A 17496-nucleotide genomic window follows, 5' to 3' on the forward strand; every position below is an offset into this window, starting at 1 on the left:
TGCAGGAGGGAGCTGATTGATGATTCTCTCTCATCATTGGTGCTTCTGTCTCACTCTTTCTCTCTCCCTTCATCTCTGAAATCAAAAAAAAAAAAAAAAAAAAAAGAAGAAGAAGAATCTTGCCCTGGCTGATTTTCTCAGTGGTTAGAGCATTGGCCTTCAGACTGTAGGGTCAAGGGTTCGATTTCTGGTCAAAGGCACATACCTGGTTGGGGCACATTGGGGAGGCAACCAATTGATGTGTCTCTCTCATGTTGATGTTTCTGTCTCTGTCTTCCTACCTCCTCCCTCCCTTCCACTCTCTAAAAATCAATAGAGAAGGTATCCTCTGGTGAGGCTTAACAAACAAAATGAAACAAAAATCAGTCTTGATCAGTTTTGTCTTAGGGATTTCTAATTTTATTTTTAAGTACTTGCCATCCTATATAATAAAACCCTAATATGCAAATTGATTGGATGGCAGAACAACCAGTGGAACAACCAGTTGCTATGACATGCACTGACCACCAGGGGGCAGACGCTCAATGCAGGAGCTGACCCTGGGGCAGCTCCTGCGTTGAGCGTGTGCCCCCTGAGAGGGAGGTGACTGGCGGTGGCGATCGGGGAGGGGTCGTGGGCCAGGGCGGGCTGGTGAGCGCCCTGCTGGTCACCTCCCGCAGAGGGAGGCAACTGGCGGTGATGATTGGGGGGTGGGGCCGGCCAGGGCAGCGCCAGGCTGCCAGCCAATGTGGGTGCCAGTGGGGGCCCCCTGGTTGCTTCGCCTGCCTGTTGCCCCACAGATGGCCCTGATCACTGGCCAGGCCTAGGGACCCTACCGTATATATTGGAAACAGTCTCTTCCTGGTAGATTTAAAACTTAAAACCTGGCAAGGCTACTCTAACACTGAAAAAACAGGATGATGCAGTGATGACAGGCATGCACTCTGGCTTGCACATTTTGTGGTCAGCCCTGATTCTGACACAACTGTGTGACAAAGCCAATTACTTAACTTCTCTCTGCTTCAGTTTTTCCACCCATAAGATGGGGGAAATGGTTCTACTGCCTCAGAAGGATCATGTTATGTACTATATTTTTATAATTAGGGCAAAAAAATGTAGCTGCCTATACAACAGCAAGATGCCTTTACCTGTATGAAACGTATGGTCACTGCAGTGTCCTTGATTGCAAGAGGGATGTCAGACTGCCAGTTTAGGCCTGACATCCCCCAAGGTGTCCCGGATTGTGAGAGGGTGCAGGCCGGGGCTGAGGGACACCCCCCCGCCCCCATGCATGAATTTCGTGCACTGAGCCTCTCGTTATATATAATTTCTAAAAGTGAATGAAAGTTAAATGAACTAAAATGGGCTATATGGCTCTATTTTTCCTGTTTGCTGAAGTGTATATGTTAAATATGTATGTTAACATATAATTAACACATTATATGTTAATATAAATGACACATTATATTCTGTTATTGTTTTCTGTTTTAATCCTTACCTAAGGATGTTTTTCCATTGGTTTTTTAGATTGGAAAAGAGAGGGAAAGACAGAGAGAAATATTGGTGTGAGAGAAACACATCTATTGGTTGCCTCCTGCACACTCCCCAACCAGGGCCCAGGCCGGGGAGGAGCCTACAACTGAGGTATGTGCCCTTGACAGGAATCAAACCCGGGACCCTTTGGTCCACAGAGCCAAACTGGCTAGGGCTATATTCTGTTTTTAAATACTGTACTAGAGGCCCGTGCACGGATTCATGCACTGGTGGGGTCCCTCAGCCTGGCCTACGCCCTCTTGCAATCCGGGACCCCTTGGGGATGTCGGACTGCCACTTTCTGCCCAACATCCCCCGAGGGATGTAGTAGTGCTCGAAGTGGCAAGCGGCCAGAAAGGAACCCGAGCCCAAGCCTGGTGCCGCATTGCTCCCGCTCATCCCAGCCCTGCTGCACCTGCCCGCGCCCAGTCCCCATCCAGAGAGGCGAGCGACACTGCAGCCGTGAGACCGACATCTGGCACCATTGGTTAGCTGAGCGGCACGCCCCCTGTGGGAGAGCACTGACCACCAGGGGGCAGCTCCTGCGTTGAGTGTCTGCCCCCTGGTGGTCAGTGTGCATCATAGCAACCGGTTGACTGGTCGTTTTGTTGTTCAATCGACTGGTCGCTTACGCTTTTATATATATAGATTTATGAAATGGAACATCTCAATGAAACACCAGCCTAATTTATTTCCCTTTGGAAAGTATTTATTAAATCTATGGAGATAATCTCTTAGAAATGTGAATTAAAATGTTTTTCTGTGTTAATAGGAACAAGGAAATTATGGGAGTTACAAGTCCCAGTGTAGTCTCTGGTGATCCGATCTTATCCAAAATGTTATGTCCGCTTCTGGGACACTGGACAAAATAGAGAATATTTTGATGCTATTGCAGCTGAGAAATGTTTTGGAAATCATGTTACAAGGAAAGCAGAAGACAAACTGGGCATGCTTAATTTAGAGAAGAGAATTGTGAAGGGAACACAGTTCATTGAAAGGCCTTTTTTGTACAAGAAGGTTCTTCTCATTGTAGGGACTAGTTCAGTACGGCCCCACTGTAATTGCAAATTGTTACTTTAAAAATAGCAAGCTCTCTACTGGAGGACATGTCAAAACTGGGGATGGTGGTGGGAGAATTAGGCAATAAAACCAATGACAAATATTTACATTTTTTGAGAGCTCATAATAAGTTTACTGTTCTAAGTGCTACCTACATTACTTCATTTAATCTTCACAGCAATCCTGTGTCCTAAAGCAGATGACTGTTAGGATTACCATTTTAAAGTTGAAATAAATGAGAATTTGAGATGCTAATTAATCCAGAACTATTGTGAAGGATAGTTTTAATATAAACTTAGGCAGTTGGAACCCATGCTTTTAACCAAGTTATACTAACTTGCAGTTCTGATACTAATGTTCATAGTAGATAATGATATTAACTAAATAAATTGGAGGAGCATCGTCTTTATTTTAACCTTTTTTTGTTTAACCTTCATTGAGGATATTTTTCCATTGATTTTTTTTTTTCTAGAGAGAGATTGGGAGGGAGGAAGGGAGAGGGAGAGAGAAAGAGAGAGAGAAACATTGATGTGAGAGTGACACATGTATTGATTGCCTCCCACATGTGCCCCCACCAAGGCTTGGGATCAACCAGGGATGAGGATCGAACTTGCAACACAGGTATGTGCTCTTGATCAGGAATCTGAGCCCTCAGTCTTTTGGTGCGCAGGCGAATGCTGTAAGTATTAAGCACACCAGCCAGCTGGTGGCTGTCAGCAGCGTTTTCTGACGTAAGTTATGTGTTCATCTAGATCAGTGGTTCTCAACCTTGGCTGCACATTAGAATCACCTGGGAATCTTTTTTAAATCCTGGTTTCTGGGCCTCATCCTCCGGAAATTCTGTTTCTTTGTTACTAATGTTGTGGCCCCACCCCATAACAAAGAAACAAAATTTCCGGAGGATGAGGCCCAGAAATCAGGATTTTAAAAAGATTCCCAGGTGATTCTAATGTGCAGCCGAGGTTGAGAACCACTGATCTAGATAGTTGTTCTGTAACACACTCATGGTTTTCTTTGAACTGAATTCTTTATTTTCTTTGTAGAATTTGACTGATGTTGATATGTAAAGTACTCCTCAATGCCAACCATAATCTTTATGTAATGGCCAAAGAGGTACACTTTTGCTTCATTTTGTTTATGATGAATGGCAGTTAATTTACTGTGTCATAAAGATTGCCTACAGCCGAAACTGGTTTGGCTCAGTGGATAGAGCGTCGGCCTGCGGACTGGAAGGTCCCGGGTTCGATTCCGGTCAAGGGCATGTACCTGGGTTGCGGGCATATCCCCAGTGGGAGATGTGCAGGAGGCGGCTGATCGATGTTTCTCTCTCATCGATGTTTCTAACTCTCTATCTCTCTCCCTTCCTCTCTGTAAAAAATCAATAAATATATTTAAAAAAAAAAAAAAAGATTGCCTACAGTGTGATTACTATATAATTATTTACCTTGGTTTCTTTTTCTTTTTTTTTTTTTACTTGCCTTTCTTTGATTATTATTGTGCATGAGAGAGGTAATTTGGAATTTTGAGATAGGATTCTAGTCTCTTACTATAAAATTAACTGTATGACCTAAGCAAGATGGCTAATCTTTCTGGGTTGGGCTTCTCATTTCTAAAATAATAGAATAAAGTGATTGTACTAAAATATCTTTTTTTTTAATATCTTGATTTAAGATTGCATGTTGTAAGATTGAAATGGAAAGATGTTTGTTGAAAACAACATAATAGCACAAGAAAGAAATAGGACATGAATATAATAAAAAAACAAGATCATGGTGATCGTGTCTCCTCTACTTACCAGTCTTACCTGAAGCTTACTCGGAAGCAGATATATGTTGAAAATTTAGTAATATTTTAGAGATTAGCATAATAAATAATATTAAGAACATCGGGTCTTTTTTTTTGTTAGAGTGATGATGGTGTGTGTGAAAATCTCTAAGAGTTCTCTTCCACTCACTATAATTGTTGTTATTTTGCTGTGCAGTATTAACAACAAGGATCAGTAAATTCAAAGCAGAAGTATGGGGAAATGAAAAAAATTATGTGGAATTAATTATTGGCATATTTTGAGGTAGAACAGAATAGTAAAGACACATATAAGCCCAATCCCTGAAATGGATCTCCAACAAGAAACTCAAGGAGATTTTAAAGAATGGCTGGAGTCCGTTTTCAGAAAGATAAATGAAGGCCATCACATCTATGAAACAATAGTTGACAAGGATAAAAGCTAAGGAAATGAAACAGGAACAATCCAATTTGTTCATATTTGAAACTCACAAAAGTATTAAAATCAAAGTTAGAGTCACAAAAGTTAAAAAACCATTCAGAATGGAAGAATTAAGGGAATTGAAAGATGATATGGCAGACTCAGGTAGCTGTTATGTTTGTGTTCCTGGCATGCTTTTCTCATCTCTTTCCTCCAGATAAGTGTCCTGCTTTGCCTTTTGAGTAGCTGCCTGTCTTTCTATTTCATGTGGTTCTAGCTGTTGTGCTAATCACAGGGTATCCCAGGTGATCTTTTTCTGACTAGTCATAGTTGATTGGGTTTGGGTAGGATAAGCTTGTGACACAGACCCCTAAAACGTTTGTGTAAACAGTAGCAGGAAGATATGATAGTCTGTTGCCTCTGGATTATATAGTACAGGTGTGTGGTAAACTTAAAGAAACATGTGTCTGTATCTCTGTTTTAGGGAAGAAACCCATCTGCTCAAGAAGTGAGGCAGGTCCACAGGGAGGGAATAGAGATGACCAATAAATATTCCCTTCTTTACTTGAGATGGTCTGAATTGAGAATTTATAACCTTGTAATCTACTAGTTCTGGCTAATTCATAACTTGTTCTTGAGAATAAATAATATAAGGTGTGGTTCCTGGAGTTGGTGGAACTCATAAGCATGTTATAAAATTATAAAGTAAAATGTTGGTAAAAAATACCAAAAAGTTGATAAAATTGAGATACATTTTGGAGGGATAATGTGAAAAGGCTAATATTAAAAGAAAAGTGGGAATACTGATACTAGAATTCAGAATTACCTTTGTCCTGTGGGCGTTTGCCAGTTTTACCACATGAACTTGAGTGGTTTTGTTTTTGTTTTTTTAATATATTTTTATTGATTTCAGAGAGGAAGGGAGAGGGAGAGAGAGATAGAAACATCAATGATGAGAGAGAATCATTGATTGCCTGCTTCCTGCATGCCCCACACCCATACCAACACTGGGGATTGAGTCTGCAACCTGGGCATGTGCCCTAACCGGGAATCAAGCCATGACCTCCTGGTTCATAGGTCGATGCTCAGCCATTTAGCCACACTGGCCGGACATGAACTTGAGTTTTGAAAACATTGTGAGATGAGAGTCTTAGAAATCAAAGTTCAGAACTTGTACAGAAAACAGGAGGAGGAACCAAGATGGCGGCATAGGTTAACGCCGGAGATTGCTGCCTTGAACAACCAAATCAAAACACACCTAAAAGACGGAACGGACATCATCCAGAACCACAGGAAGGCTGGCTGAGTGGAAATTCTATAACTAGGAGGAAAGAGAATATCATACCCAGACTCAGAGGAGGCGCAGTGCTGAAGTGAAATACTCAGGTACGGAGTGCGCGCGGAGCGGGCTGGCGGCGGAGGGCGCGGTTGGTGCTTTCAATTGGGAGGGAGTCTCAGATTCTGAGCTCCAGATCCGGGCGAGTCTCTAGGGACCCAGACTCAAACGGGAGAAGCAGGACTGTCTGGCTTCAGTCGGAACTCGAAGGCAGCTTTCTCTCCGAGGTTTGCAGCGGTTGCTGGGACTCTGTGAGGCAGAGCCCCTAGGGACGGAACTGAGAGCCTCTAGAACTGCTCTCTCCGGCCCACCCTGTTGATCCCGAGCCCGAGCGACCCACCTGCCCCGCCCAAGCCCTGCACACAGGCATTTGCCGGATAGCCTCAGGCAAAGGCTAGATTAGCACCTCCCTAGAGGATAGAAGTTTTCCCACTGCAGACACAGCTGATTCTCACAGCCAGCTGGCCTGGAGGTCAAATCCCCCTAGTATTAACTACAACAATCAAGGCTTAACTACAGGAGGACTGCGCACAAAGACCACTAGGGGGTGCACCAAGAAAGCATAAAAAATACGGAGACAAAGAAACAGGACAAAACTGTCAATGGAGGATATTCAGTTCAGAACCACACTTTTAAGGTCTCTCAAGAACTGTCTAGAAGCCGCTGATAAACTTAATGAGATCCTCAACAAATCTAATGAGACCCTCTATGTTATGATAAAGAACCAACTAGAAATTAAACATACACGAACTGAAATAACGAATATTATACAGACTCCCAACAGCAGACCAGAGGACTGCAAGAATCAAGGCAAAGATTTGAAATGCAAAGAAGCTAAAAACACCCAACCGGAAAAGCAAAATGAAAAAAGAATCCGAAAATATGAAGATAGTGTAAGGAGCCTCTGGGACAGCCTCAAGCGTACCAACATCCGAATTATAGGGGTGCCAGAAGATGAGAGAGAGCAAGATATTGAAAACCTATTTGAAGAAATAATGACAGAAAACTTCCCCTACCTGCTGAAAGAAATAGACTTACAAGTCCAGGAAGCGCAGAGAACCCCAAACAAAAGGAATCCAAAGAGGACCACACCAAGCCACATCATCATTAAAACGCCAAGAGCAAAAGACAAAGAGAGAATCTTAAAAGCAGCAAGAGAAAGAAACTCAGTTACCTACAAGGGAGTACCCATACGACTGTCAGCTGATTTCTCAACAGAAACTTTGCAGGCCAGAAGGGAATGGCAAGAAATATTCAAAGTGATGAATACCAAGAACCTACAACCAAGATTACTTTATCCAGCAAAGCTATCATTCAGAACTGAAGGTCAGATAAAGAGCTTCACAGATAAGAAAAAGCTAAAGGAGTTCATCACCACCAAACCAGTATTATATGAAATGCTGAAAGGTATCCTTTAAGAAGAGGAAGAAGAAGAAAAAGGTAAAGATACAAATTATGAACAACAAACATGCATCTATCAACAAGTGAATCTAAGAATCAAGTGAATAAATAATTTGGTGATCATAATAGAATCAGGGACATAGAAAGGGAATGGACTGACTATTCTTGGGGGGTAAAGGGGTGTGGGAGATGCGGTAAGAGACTGGACAAAAATCATGCACCTATGGATGAGGACAGTGGGTGGGGAGTGAGGGCGGATGGAGGGGCGGGAACTGGGAGGAGGGGAGTTATGGGGGGAAAAAAGAGGAACAAATGTAATAATCTGAACAATAAAGATTTAATTAAGAAAAAAAAAAAAAGAACTTGTACAAAATTCAGGGGTCATATAGGGACCCTTCTCTTCAATAAACTGGGAGTACAAAAAAGGAGTAATTGAGAATTAAATCAGCCTACATCCCCATTTGTGTTCTGGGTTAACATTTTCTTGGTGGTCCAAGGAACCTGAATCCTTGAACTGGGATTATGGTGATCCCAGGCAGGTAGTATTCCCAGATACCTAGAAGAAGCTGTTTTTAGCATGGGCTTCACATTTAAAATAATTTTTTTTTTTAAATATATTTTATTGATTTTTCACAGAGAGGAATGGAGAGAGATAGAGAGTTAGAAACATCGATGAGAGAGAAACATCGATCAGCCGCCTCCTGCACATCTCCTACTGGGGATGTGCCCGCAACCCAGGTACATGCCCTTGACCGGAATCGAACCTGGGACCTTTCAGTCCACAGGCTGATGCTCTATCCACTGAGCCAAACCGGTTTTGGCTAAAATAATTTAAAAAAACATTTTTATTGATTTCAGAGAGGAAGGGAGAGGGAGAGAGAGATAGAAACATCAATGATGAGAGGGAATCATTGATTGGCTGTCTCCTGCACGCTCCCTATTGGGGGTTGAGCCTGCAACCCCGGGCATGTGCCTTTGACTGGAAGTGAACCCAGGACCCTTCAGTCCCCAGGCTGACACTCTATCCACTGAGCCAAACCTGCTAGGGCAATGACCTTGACAAGTCATTGCATTTGTAAAATGAGAACACATTTCCTTTTTCTTTTGCTGGAGAATTAAAGGAAAAGTTAGATTATTAATAAATACAGCTCTGGCTGGTGTTGTTCAGTTGGTTGGGCGTTGTCCTGTGCACCTAGGAGAGCGAGACAAACATCAATTTGAGAGAGAAACATGCCTCCTGCTTGTCCCCTACTGGGGATCAAACCTGAAACCTGACTGGGAATTGAACCAGGGATCTTTTGGTGCATGAGACAATGCTCAACCAACTGAGCCATACTGGCCAGGGCTATTACTAACTTTCATTTCCTCAGTATATATATACTTTACTATATGTTGATGCCTAATTCTAGTCTAGCAGTTGATTCACGTGGTAGCAGATGGGAAATAGATCAGAGTTTTTAATAATAAGGAAATAGATCATCCAGTTTAAAAATAGGGAAAAGATTCAGGTACATTTTTAACCAAGATGATTTTCATGTTAACAGCTCTGTATGTTTCCTGAAATATTGGGGCTTCAGTTAAGGGATACCCAAGTATTCAGTAAATTAAATATATATAGATGTGTTTTTTAGAATTCCCATTTATACTTCTAGTCCTTAATTTTTAAAAAGTTGATTTTAGAGAGAGAGGAAGGGAGAGGTAGAGAGAAAGAAACATTGATGTGAGAAACATCGATCGGTTGCCGCTTGAACATATCCTGAATGTGGACTGAACATGCATCTTAGGTATGTGCCCTGACTAGGTATCGAACCTGAGACCATTTGGTGCACGGACGATGCTCCAACTAACTGAGTCACACCTGCCAGGGCTGGTATGAGAATTTTTAAAAATTTGCTTTAGATTTTTGCCTTAGAGTGTCTTACGTGGTATGTTTTTGCTTTTTAATTTTATATCAAAATTTACAATTTTAACCATTTTAAAATATACTATTCCTCGCATTAAGTACATTCTCATTATTGTACAACCATCACCATTATCTCCAGAACTTTTTTACCATCCCAAATTGAAATTCTACATGCATTAAATAGTTACTCCCCATTATCACCTCCCCTTAGTCCTTGACAACTACCATTCTACTCTCTGTCTCTTTGAATTTGTTACAGATGTCTCATGTGAGAAAAGTTATATAATATTTGTCCTTTTGTGTCTGGCTTATTTCACTTAGAATAATGTTCTTATTTTTTATTCATTTATTTTAAAAAATAGAATATTTTCAGTATTCATCTGCAGTGGGGCCTTGACTTACGAATGTCCCGACTAACGAGTTTTTTGAGATACCGGCTGTCTGTTGGCCGATTTTTTGCATTGAGTTGATAGAGTAATTTGAGTTAACAAGCTCCTTAACAAGCTCAGTCTCCGAACGAATTAAACTCATAAGTCAAAGCCCCACTGTATGTCCTATAGCATGTATCAGAACTTCATTCCTTGTTAAGGTTGAATTATATTCCATTGCATCTATAGATCACATTTTGTTTATCCATTTATCTGACAGTGGACATTTGGGTTGTTCCCATCTTTCGGCTATTGTGAATAATGCTGTTATGAAGATGGGTATGCAAATATCTGTTCATGTCTCTGCTTTCAGTTCTTTTGGGTATACACACAGAAGTGGGATTTCTGCAGCATGTTAATTTTGTGTGTGTTTTTTTAAATGTACCATCACCATCACCATCATCATTATTATTATTAATCCTTATCCTAGGACAGGGTGGGCAACCCCTGGCACGCGTGCCAAACATGGCATGCCAGTAACTTTTGCTGGCACGTGAAACCCGCTCTTATAATCTTCCATTTACAATTTTTTTCTTAATATCGACTTCTTTATTTTTCAGATAAATTCAGTGTAGGTGCATTTTAGATAAATAAATAATTTTACATAACAAGTTATCTTAAAGACCATAGACATGGATTGATGAGAGAGGGGAAGAGCAGTTTCTATGCCTCTACCTTAACTCTCCCTGCCTTCCTAGATCCGACCAGTGTTTGGGTTTCATCCACATACACTTGTGAATCTTTGTTCTCAGTGATGAATTTTGTTAAGTCTCGTAATAGGAGTAGCCTGACAGATGAAAGTAGTAGCTCGTGCATATCTCTGAAGGTCACGAAATATAAACCTGATGTAAAATCTCTGTCATCAGCGATGCAGCAGCAGAAGTCCCACTGATAATATCAAACGGAGTCAAAGTTTTCTGTCGGACTATCAGTGAACATGTATACATTAAATACATTGTATGCGGGAAATGTATTTATACGTTCTACCAGTGTAGTAGAGCGCGGGACACGTATTAATACGTTTTTTTATAGACTAGCGGTAGAATGCGGGTAACGTTTAAATACGTAAACTAAAGTTATCATAATTTTACTGAACGTTGCCATTTGCGCAAAAAATTAGCAAAAATGGCCCGCGCCACCTGTTAGCGCGCGATAAAAACTACCCGCAAACAATGTGTTAAAAAATAAATGTATTTTTCATCATCAGATACTGTGTTTTTGTCACTCGAATGAATTTTATTATTTCTTCAAGGTTCTTCACATACGTACATCTTAAGAGATATCAAGTAGGCATAACATGTTCTCAAAAAATTAGGGTTGGCACACAGAAGAATTTTGAGTCAGATTTTGCTGGTTTTGGCACGCACTCACAAAAAGGTTGCCCACCCCTGTCATAGGACAAGCTTAGAGAGAAAGGAGAAGGGAGAGAGGGTCAAAATCACAACCCATTCATGTGCCTTGACCAGGAATTGAACTGGCAACCTTTCGATGCACAGGACAACGCTCAACCCACTGAGCAACTCTGACAGGGTGGTAATTTTGTTTAAATTTTTTAGTAACTGCTAAATGGTTTTCTACAGTGGATGCACCATTTTACGTTCCTAACAGCAGTGCACAGGGGACAGATTTTTCCACATCCTTGTCAGCACTTAACTCTTTGATATTTATGTGTTATATTTTTATAGTGCTTGCAATTCAGTTGAGGCTTTTTGCTGATATCAGAGTATCAGAAATGTTTTCTAAAGAGAATAATATGCTGTATTGTAAAGGAATCTTAGATGGCATTTGTTCTGCAACCTATTTCCTCTTTAGTAAGAAAGAAGAAATAATCTTTATCCAGCTTCAGTCTACTTTACCCCCTTTTCTATAGTCAGTGTGTATATGGGAGAAAGGGAGTTTTGCATCTGTTTTCTATGATGTAATTTGTTAAACTACAGCTCGGCTGTGACGTGTATCTTTTACTTGGGAGAAATTTTAACTGGTTCGGAATTTATTTTGGGGGATGATGCTGAACTAATTTTATGGAAATAAAACTAGATGGAAAGTTATGAGATAGAAGCTCTATTTTATGAAGTAGGAGTTTTTGGCAAATAACACTTGGTTTTTGAGCCTTATTTTTCTCTTATGCGATATAAATGAAAGCAGTTTGTGGAAGACCTTACATCTATAACCTTACATTTAGCAGAACACTGTGTTTCAGTTACTCACTTTCTTCTTAATTATCTTGCACAGGGATCATGGCCCAAGTAGCAATGTCTGCCCTGCCGGTTGAAGATGAAGAGTCTTCAGAGAGCAGAATGGTGGTGACGTTTCTCATGTCTGCTCTTGAGTCCATGGTGAGATGGCTTTACACTTCTGTAAACTTTCCATGTTTGTATAAGATTGGATTTGTGGATGAGATTGATTTGTTCTTACAAAACATATACTAGTAATATGTTTCTAGTTTTTCTTTTTCAAAAAACACACTTTTTTCTTTTGTTGCTTTTTTTAAAATAGATTTTCGTTGATTTCAGAGAGGAAGGGAGAGGGAGAGAGAGATGGAAACATCAATGATGAGAGAGAATCATTGATCGGCTGCCTCCTGCACACCCTCCACCAGGGATTGAGCCTGCAACCCGGGCATGTGCCCTTGACTGGAATTGAACCTGGGACACTTCAGTCCACAGGCTAATGCTCTATCCACTGAGCCAAATCAGCCAAGGCAAAAAATAAATAAATAAATAATGGTTTTAAAAAATTGATTTCAGAGAGAGGATCATCAATGATGAGAAACATCAATGATGACAGAGAATTATCCATCACTGCCTCCTGCACACCCCACACTGGGAATCAGGCCTGCAACCCAGGCATGTGCCCTCACTGGGAATTGAAGCATGCCCTCCTGGTTCATAGGTTGACACTCAACCACTGAACAACACCAACCAGGCTAAGAGTAGTTTTTGTTTTTGTTCAGCTTCATCCGAGGATATTTTTTCCATTGAGTTTTAGAGAGAGTGCAAGGGAGGGAGGAAGGGAAGAGGGAGAGAGAGAGAAACATCGATGTGATAGAGACACATCAATTGGTTGCCTCCTGAACAACCCCCACTGGGCCTGGGATTGAAATCGAAACCCAGACATGTGCCCTTGACCAGGAATTGAACCTAGGACCCTTCGGTGGGTTGGCTCATGTTCTAACCACTGAGAAACACTGGCCAGCGTAAGAGTAGTTTTTTTTTGCTTGAATAATAGTTATGGATTTAAGCCTTTCAAATCAAATTTTATTACCATTTTTCAGAATATTCTTTTTTTAAAAAATATATATTTTCATTGATTTCAGAGAGGGAAGGAGAGGGAGAGAGAGATAGACACATCAGTGATGGGAGAGAATCACTGATAGGCTGCCTCCTGCACGCCCCACACTGGGAATCTAGCCAGCAACCTGGGCATGTGCATTGATGACCTCTTTCTTCATAGGTCGATGCTCGGCCTTTGAGCCGTGCTGCTGGGCCAGAATTTTCTTAACACATTGTTTGCGGGTAGTTTTTATCGCGCACTAACAGGTGGCGCGGGCCATTTTTGCTAATTTTTTGCACAAATGGCAACGTTCAGGAAAATTACGATAACTTTAGTTTACGTATTTATACGTTACCCGCATTCTACCTCTAGCCTGTATTAATACTACGTGTCCCGCGCCGCTCTACTACCAGTCAACGTAAAATGTATAAATACGTTTCCCGCATACAATGTGTTAACTTCTCTAAATGTTTAATATTTTACATTTAATTTTAACTTTTTACCTACAAATATCTTAGGCAATCCCTTGTTTTACAGTGATTAACTTTGAATTTATGTGTAATATTTGAAGTTTCTCAGAATGAGTTGGTATATTATAATGTGGTACTGTTGTCTATAGTATCTGTATAAAAACACATCAGAATTTTGGGTCACAAGAGCATATTCAGTATTTTATACCCTTTATTTTATTGTGTTATGCATCAATAATTGTCCTTACCCTGCCACCTGATACCTAAATATGTAGTGTGTTAGCTCTTTATTTTCCAAAGACCTATATCGTATATAATTATAGCAAACTATTAGTATAATTTACTTATCATGTTTTTATGGATATGTAGCTGGAAACCTATTATTTGAGTTCATCCTGTATAATAAAAGGCTAATATATAAGTCGACCTAACAGTGGAATGACCAGTTGCTATGACACGCAGTGACCACCAGAGGGCAGATGCTGAATGCTGGAGCTGCCCCCTGGTGGTCAGTGCGCTCCCACAGGGGAGCGCCGCTCAGCCAGAAGCCGGGTTCACGGCTGGTGAGTGCAGCAGCAGTGATGGGAGCCTCTCCTGCCTCCACATCAGTCGGGAATCCCCAACCCCCCCCCCCCAAGTGCACGGATTTCATGCAATGGGCCTCTAGTAGATTTATAAAACATCAGATTTAGGTATTTTTTGACATATTGAAATTAAATATTGTAAGTAGGAGAAAGCTATGCATTTTCTTCCTTTAAAAAAATATTTTTATTGATTTCAGAGAGGAAGGGAGAGGGAGAGACAGAAACATCAATGATGAGAGAGAATCATTGATGGGCTACTTCACGCATGCCTCCTACTGGGGATCGAGCATGCAATCTGGGCTTGTGCCCTGCTGGGAATCAAACCATGATCTCATGGTTCATAGGTTGTAGCTCAACCACTGAGCCATACTGGTGGGGCAGAAGCTATGTATTTTCTGTGTTAAGTGTTAACTGGTATTAGATAGTATTTAACTTCACAGGTCTCAGTATGACATAGTTTGTAGATTCTTTTTTGTTTTCCCCTTAGGGCAATTCTTTTTTCTGCTATTTAAGAATTTAAAAAAGTATCTCCTTAAAGAAAGAAATTTCAGAATGGTTAGTGGCTACTTACTGTTATTTTCTGAGAGTCACTATTTCTGCCTTGTGATCATAAACTCAGCCAAATTTGGCCCATAATGTTAAATATTAATTTAGAGATTAAATCCTATTCTGTTGATACTAAAATATTTTCTTTCCTACTAATCTCTACATAGAATAATATAGGGTCACATAGGATGCGTTCTCTTCTGTCGAATATCTTTATAGTTTTCTCATCTTTGGCAGTCACTTTATTATTCTTAGTTTTTATTTAATCCACATCAGCAGGGTAAAAGTATCTCTCCTTATGTTCCTAGTTGTATATTATGAAGTATAATTATAGGTGTTTAGGTTGACCTCATTCTTTGCTTGGCCTATAGGTTTTCTTTTTTTTTTCTTTTATTAATTAAATCTTTATTGTTCAGATTATTACAGTTGTTCCTCTTTTTTTCCTCCCTCACTCCCCACCCACTGTCCTCATCCATAGGTGCATGATTTTTGTCCAGTCTCTTCCCGCATCCCCCTCACCCCTTTCCCCCCCAAGAATAGTCAGTCCACTCTCTTTCTATGCCCCTGATTCTAGTATAATCACGTTTATTCTGTTCATCAGATTATTCACTTGATTTTCAGATTCACTTGTTGATAGATGTGTATTTGTTGTTCAAAATTTGTATCTTTACCTTTTTCTTCCTCTTCCTCTTCTTAAAGGATCCCTCTCAGCATTTCATATAATACTGGTTTGGTGGTGATGAACTCCTTTAGCTTTTTCTTATCTGTGAAGCTCTTTATCTGACCTTCAATTCTAAATGATAGCTTTGCTGGATAAAGTATCTTGGTTGTGGGTTCTTGGTATTCATCACTTTGAATATTTCTTGCCACTCCCTTCTGGCCTGCAAAGTTTCTGTTGAGAAATCAGCTGACAGTCGTATGGGTACTCCCTTGTAGGTAACTGAGTTTCTTTCTCTTGCTGCTTTTAAGATTCTCTCTTTGTCTTTTGCTCTTGGCATTTTAATGATGATGTGCCTTGTTGTGGTCCTCTTTGGATTCCTTTTGTTTGGGGTTCTCTGCGCTTCCTGGACTTGTAAGTCTATTTCTTTCAGCAGGTAGGGGAAGTTTTCTGTCATTATTTCTTCAAATAGGTTTTCAATATCTTGCACTCTCTCATCTTCTGGCACCCCTATAATTCGGATGTTGGTACGCTTGAGGCTGTCCCAGAGGCTCCTTACACTGTCTTCGTATTTTTGGATTCTTTTTTCATTTTGCTTTTCTGGTTGGGTGTTTTTTGCTTCTTCGTATTTCAAATCGTTGACTTGATTCTTGTGATCCTCTTGTCTGCTGTTGGGATTCTGTATAATATTCTTTATTTCAGTCAGTGTATGCTTAATTTCTAGTTGGTCCTTTATCACAATCTCAAGGGTCTCATTAGATTTCTTGTAGGTCTCATTAAGTTTATCGGCAGTTTCTAGAAAATTCTTGAAAAACCTTAAAAGTGTGGTTTTGAACTCTATATCCAGTTGTTTGCTTTCCTCCATTTCTGTCATTTGTGTCCTTTTCCTTTGTCTCTGCATTTTTTATGCTTCCCTGTGTTGATAAAGTGGTTTTCTGTGCTAAGTGTCCTCTAGGGCCCAGTGGTTCAGCCTCCCCAATTACCTGAGGAGGACACTCTTGGTGCACCCCCTTGTGGTCTTTGTGCACAGTCTTGTTGTAGTTAAGCCTTGATTGTTGTAGGGATCACTGGGAGGAATTGACCTCCAGGCCAATTGGCTGTGAGAATCAGCTGTGTCTGCAGTGGGAGAACTTCTGTGCTGGAGGCACCCCTCTGGGGCAAGACTTGCTTCATTGGGGCTTTAGTGCTCACTGAGTCTGCCCCCTGAGTGTGTCCTTTGTGGTTCCACGGAGCTGCAAACTGGATGGTCCCACTCTGACCTCTGGGTACACTGGCTCCTGGCTCTCTAGGGAGGTGCTAATCCAGCCTCTGCCTTAGGCTGTCCAGCAAAAGCCTCCCTGCAGGGCTTGGGTGGGGTGGGTCCCAGGGGATCAACTGGGCCGGGCTAGCAGCTTTGGCTGCTCTCAGAGGTTCCACTTCTCAGTGTCTCAGCAATCGCTGCATGCCCCTCTGAGAGAAAGCTGCCCTGGAGTTCTGACTGATGCCAGATAGTCCTGCTTCTCCCGTATGAGTCTGGGTCCCCAGAGACTCGCCCAGAACTGGAGCTCAGAGCCTGAGACTCCCTCCCGATTGAAAACGACAACCACACCCTCAGCCGCCAGCCCTCTCCATGTGCACCTCTGTACCTTAATATTTTACTTCCGCACTGTGCCTCCTTTGAGTCTCGGTATGCTTTTCTCTTTTCTTCTCGTTGTAGAATTTCCACTCAGCCAGCCTTCCTGTGGTTCTGGATGATGTCCGTTCCGTCTTTTAGTTGTATTTTTGAAGTGGTTGTTTGAGGCAGCAAACTCTGTTGTTTACCTATGCCGCCATCTTGGTTTCTCTGCCTATAAGTTTTTTTGATGTAATCCTTAGATGGCACATGAACTTTACTTTGCTGTTTCATAAATACTGCCTTTGGTGACAGGGCTGTCCAAATAAGAGGGTGAATAATGCAGTAAAAATGCAGTCTCATTTATCACAAAGTAAGTAATAATACTATTACAGTGAGCAGCTTAAGTACATCTGATATAAATGTAGTGTAACAAAATTATAGTACAGCATGATCTTCCTACTAGAAACAACTTTGGTTTCACCTCTAGGTAGGAAGTTCTCTACTATGGCTTTATAATACTTCAAAAGAT

The 17496-nt window shown here is 41.0% G+C and overlaps 1 protein-coding gene across 8 annotated transcripts in view; it reads left to right on the forward strand.

Moving 5' to 3' along the window:
- Positions 1–17496, forward strand: part of GTF2I (general transcription factor IIi) — a 129205-nt gene that overhangs the window by 13219 nt on the left and 98490 nt on the right. For all 8 annotated transcript variants that reach the window (XM_036308742.1, XM_036308743.1, XM_036308746.1 and 5 more), the window contains one exon: positions 12075–12178. In XM_036308742.1, coding sequence (XP_036164635.1) covers positions 12080–12178 — 99 coding nt within the window. In that variant the 5' untranslated portion in view covers positions 12075–12079. Of the gene's footprint in view, positions 1–12074; positions 12179–17496 lie in introns of those variants that run through there.

This window comes from Myotis myotis, unplaced genomic scaffold (assembly GCF_014108235.1).
Source record: "Myotis myotis isolate mMyoMyo1 unplaced genomic scaffold, mMyoMyo1.p scaffold_m19_p_5, whole genome shotgun sequence".
In the NCBI taxonomy this organism is placed as follows: domain Eukaryota; kingdom Metazoa; phylum Chordata; class Mammalia; order Chiroptera; family Vespertilionidae; genus Myotis; species Myotis myotis.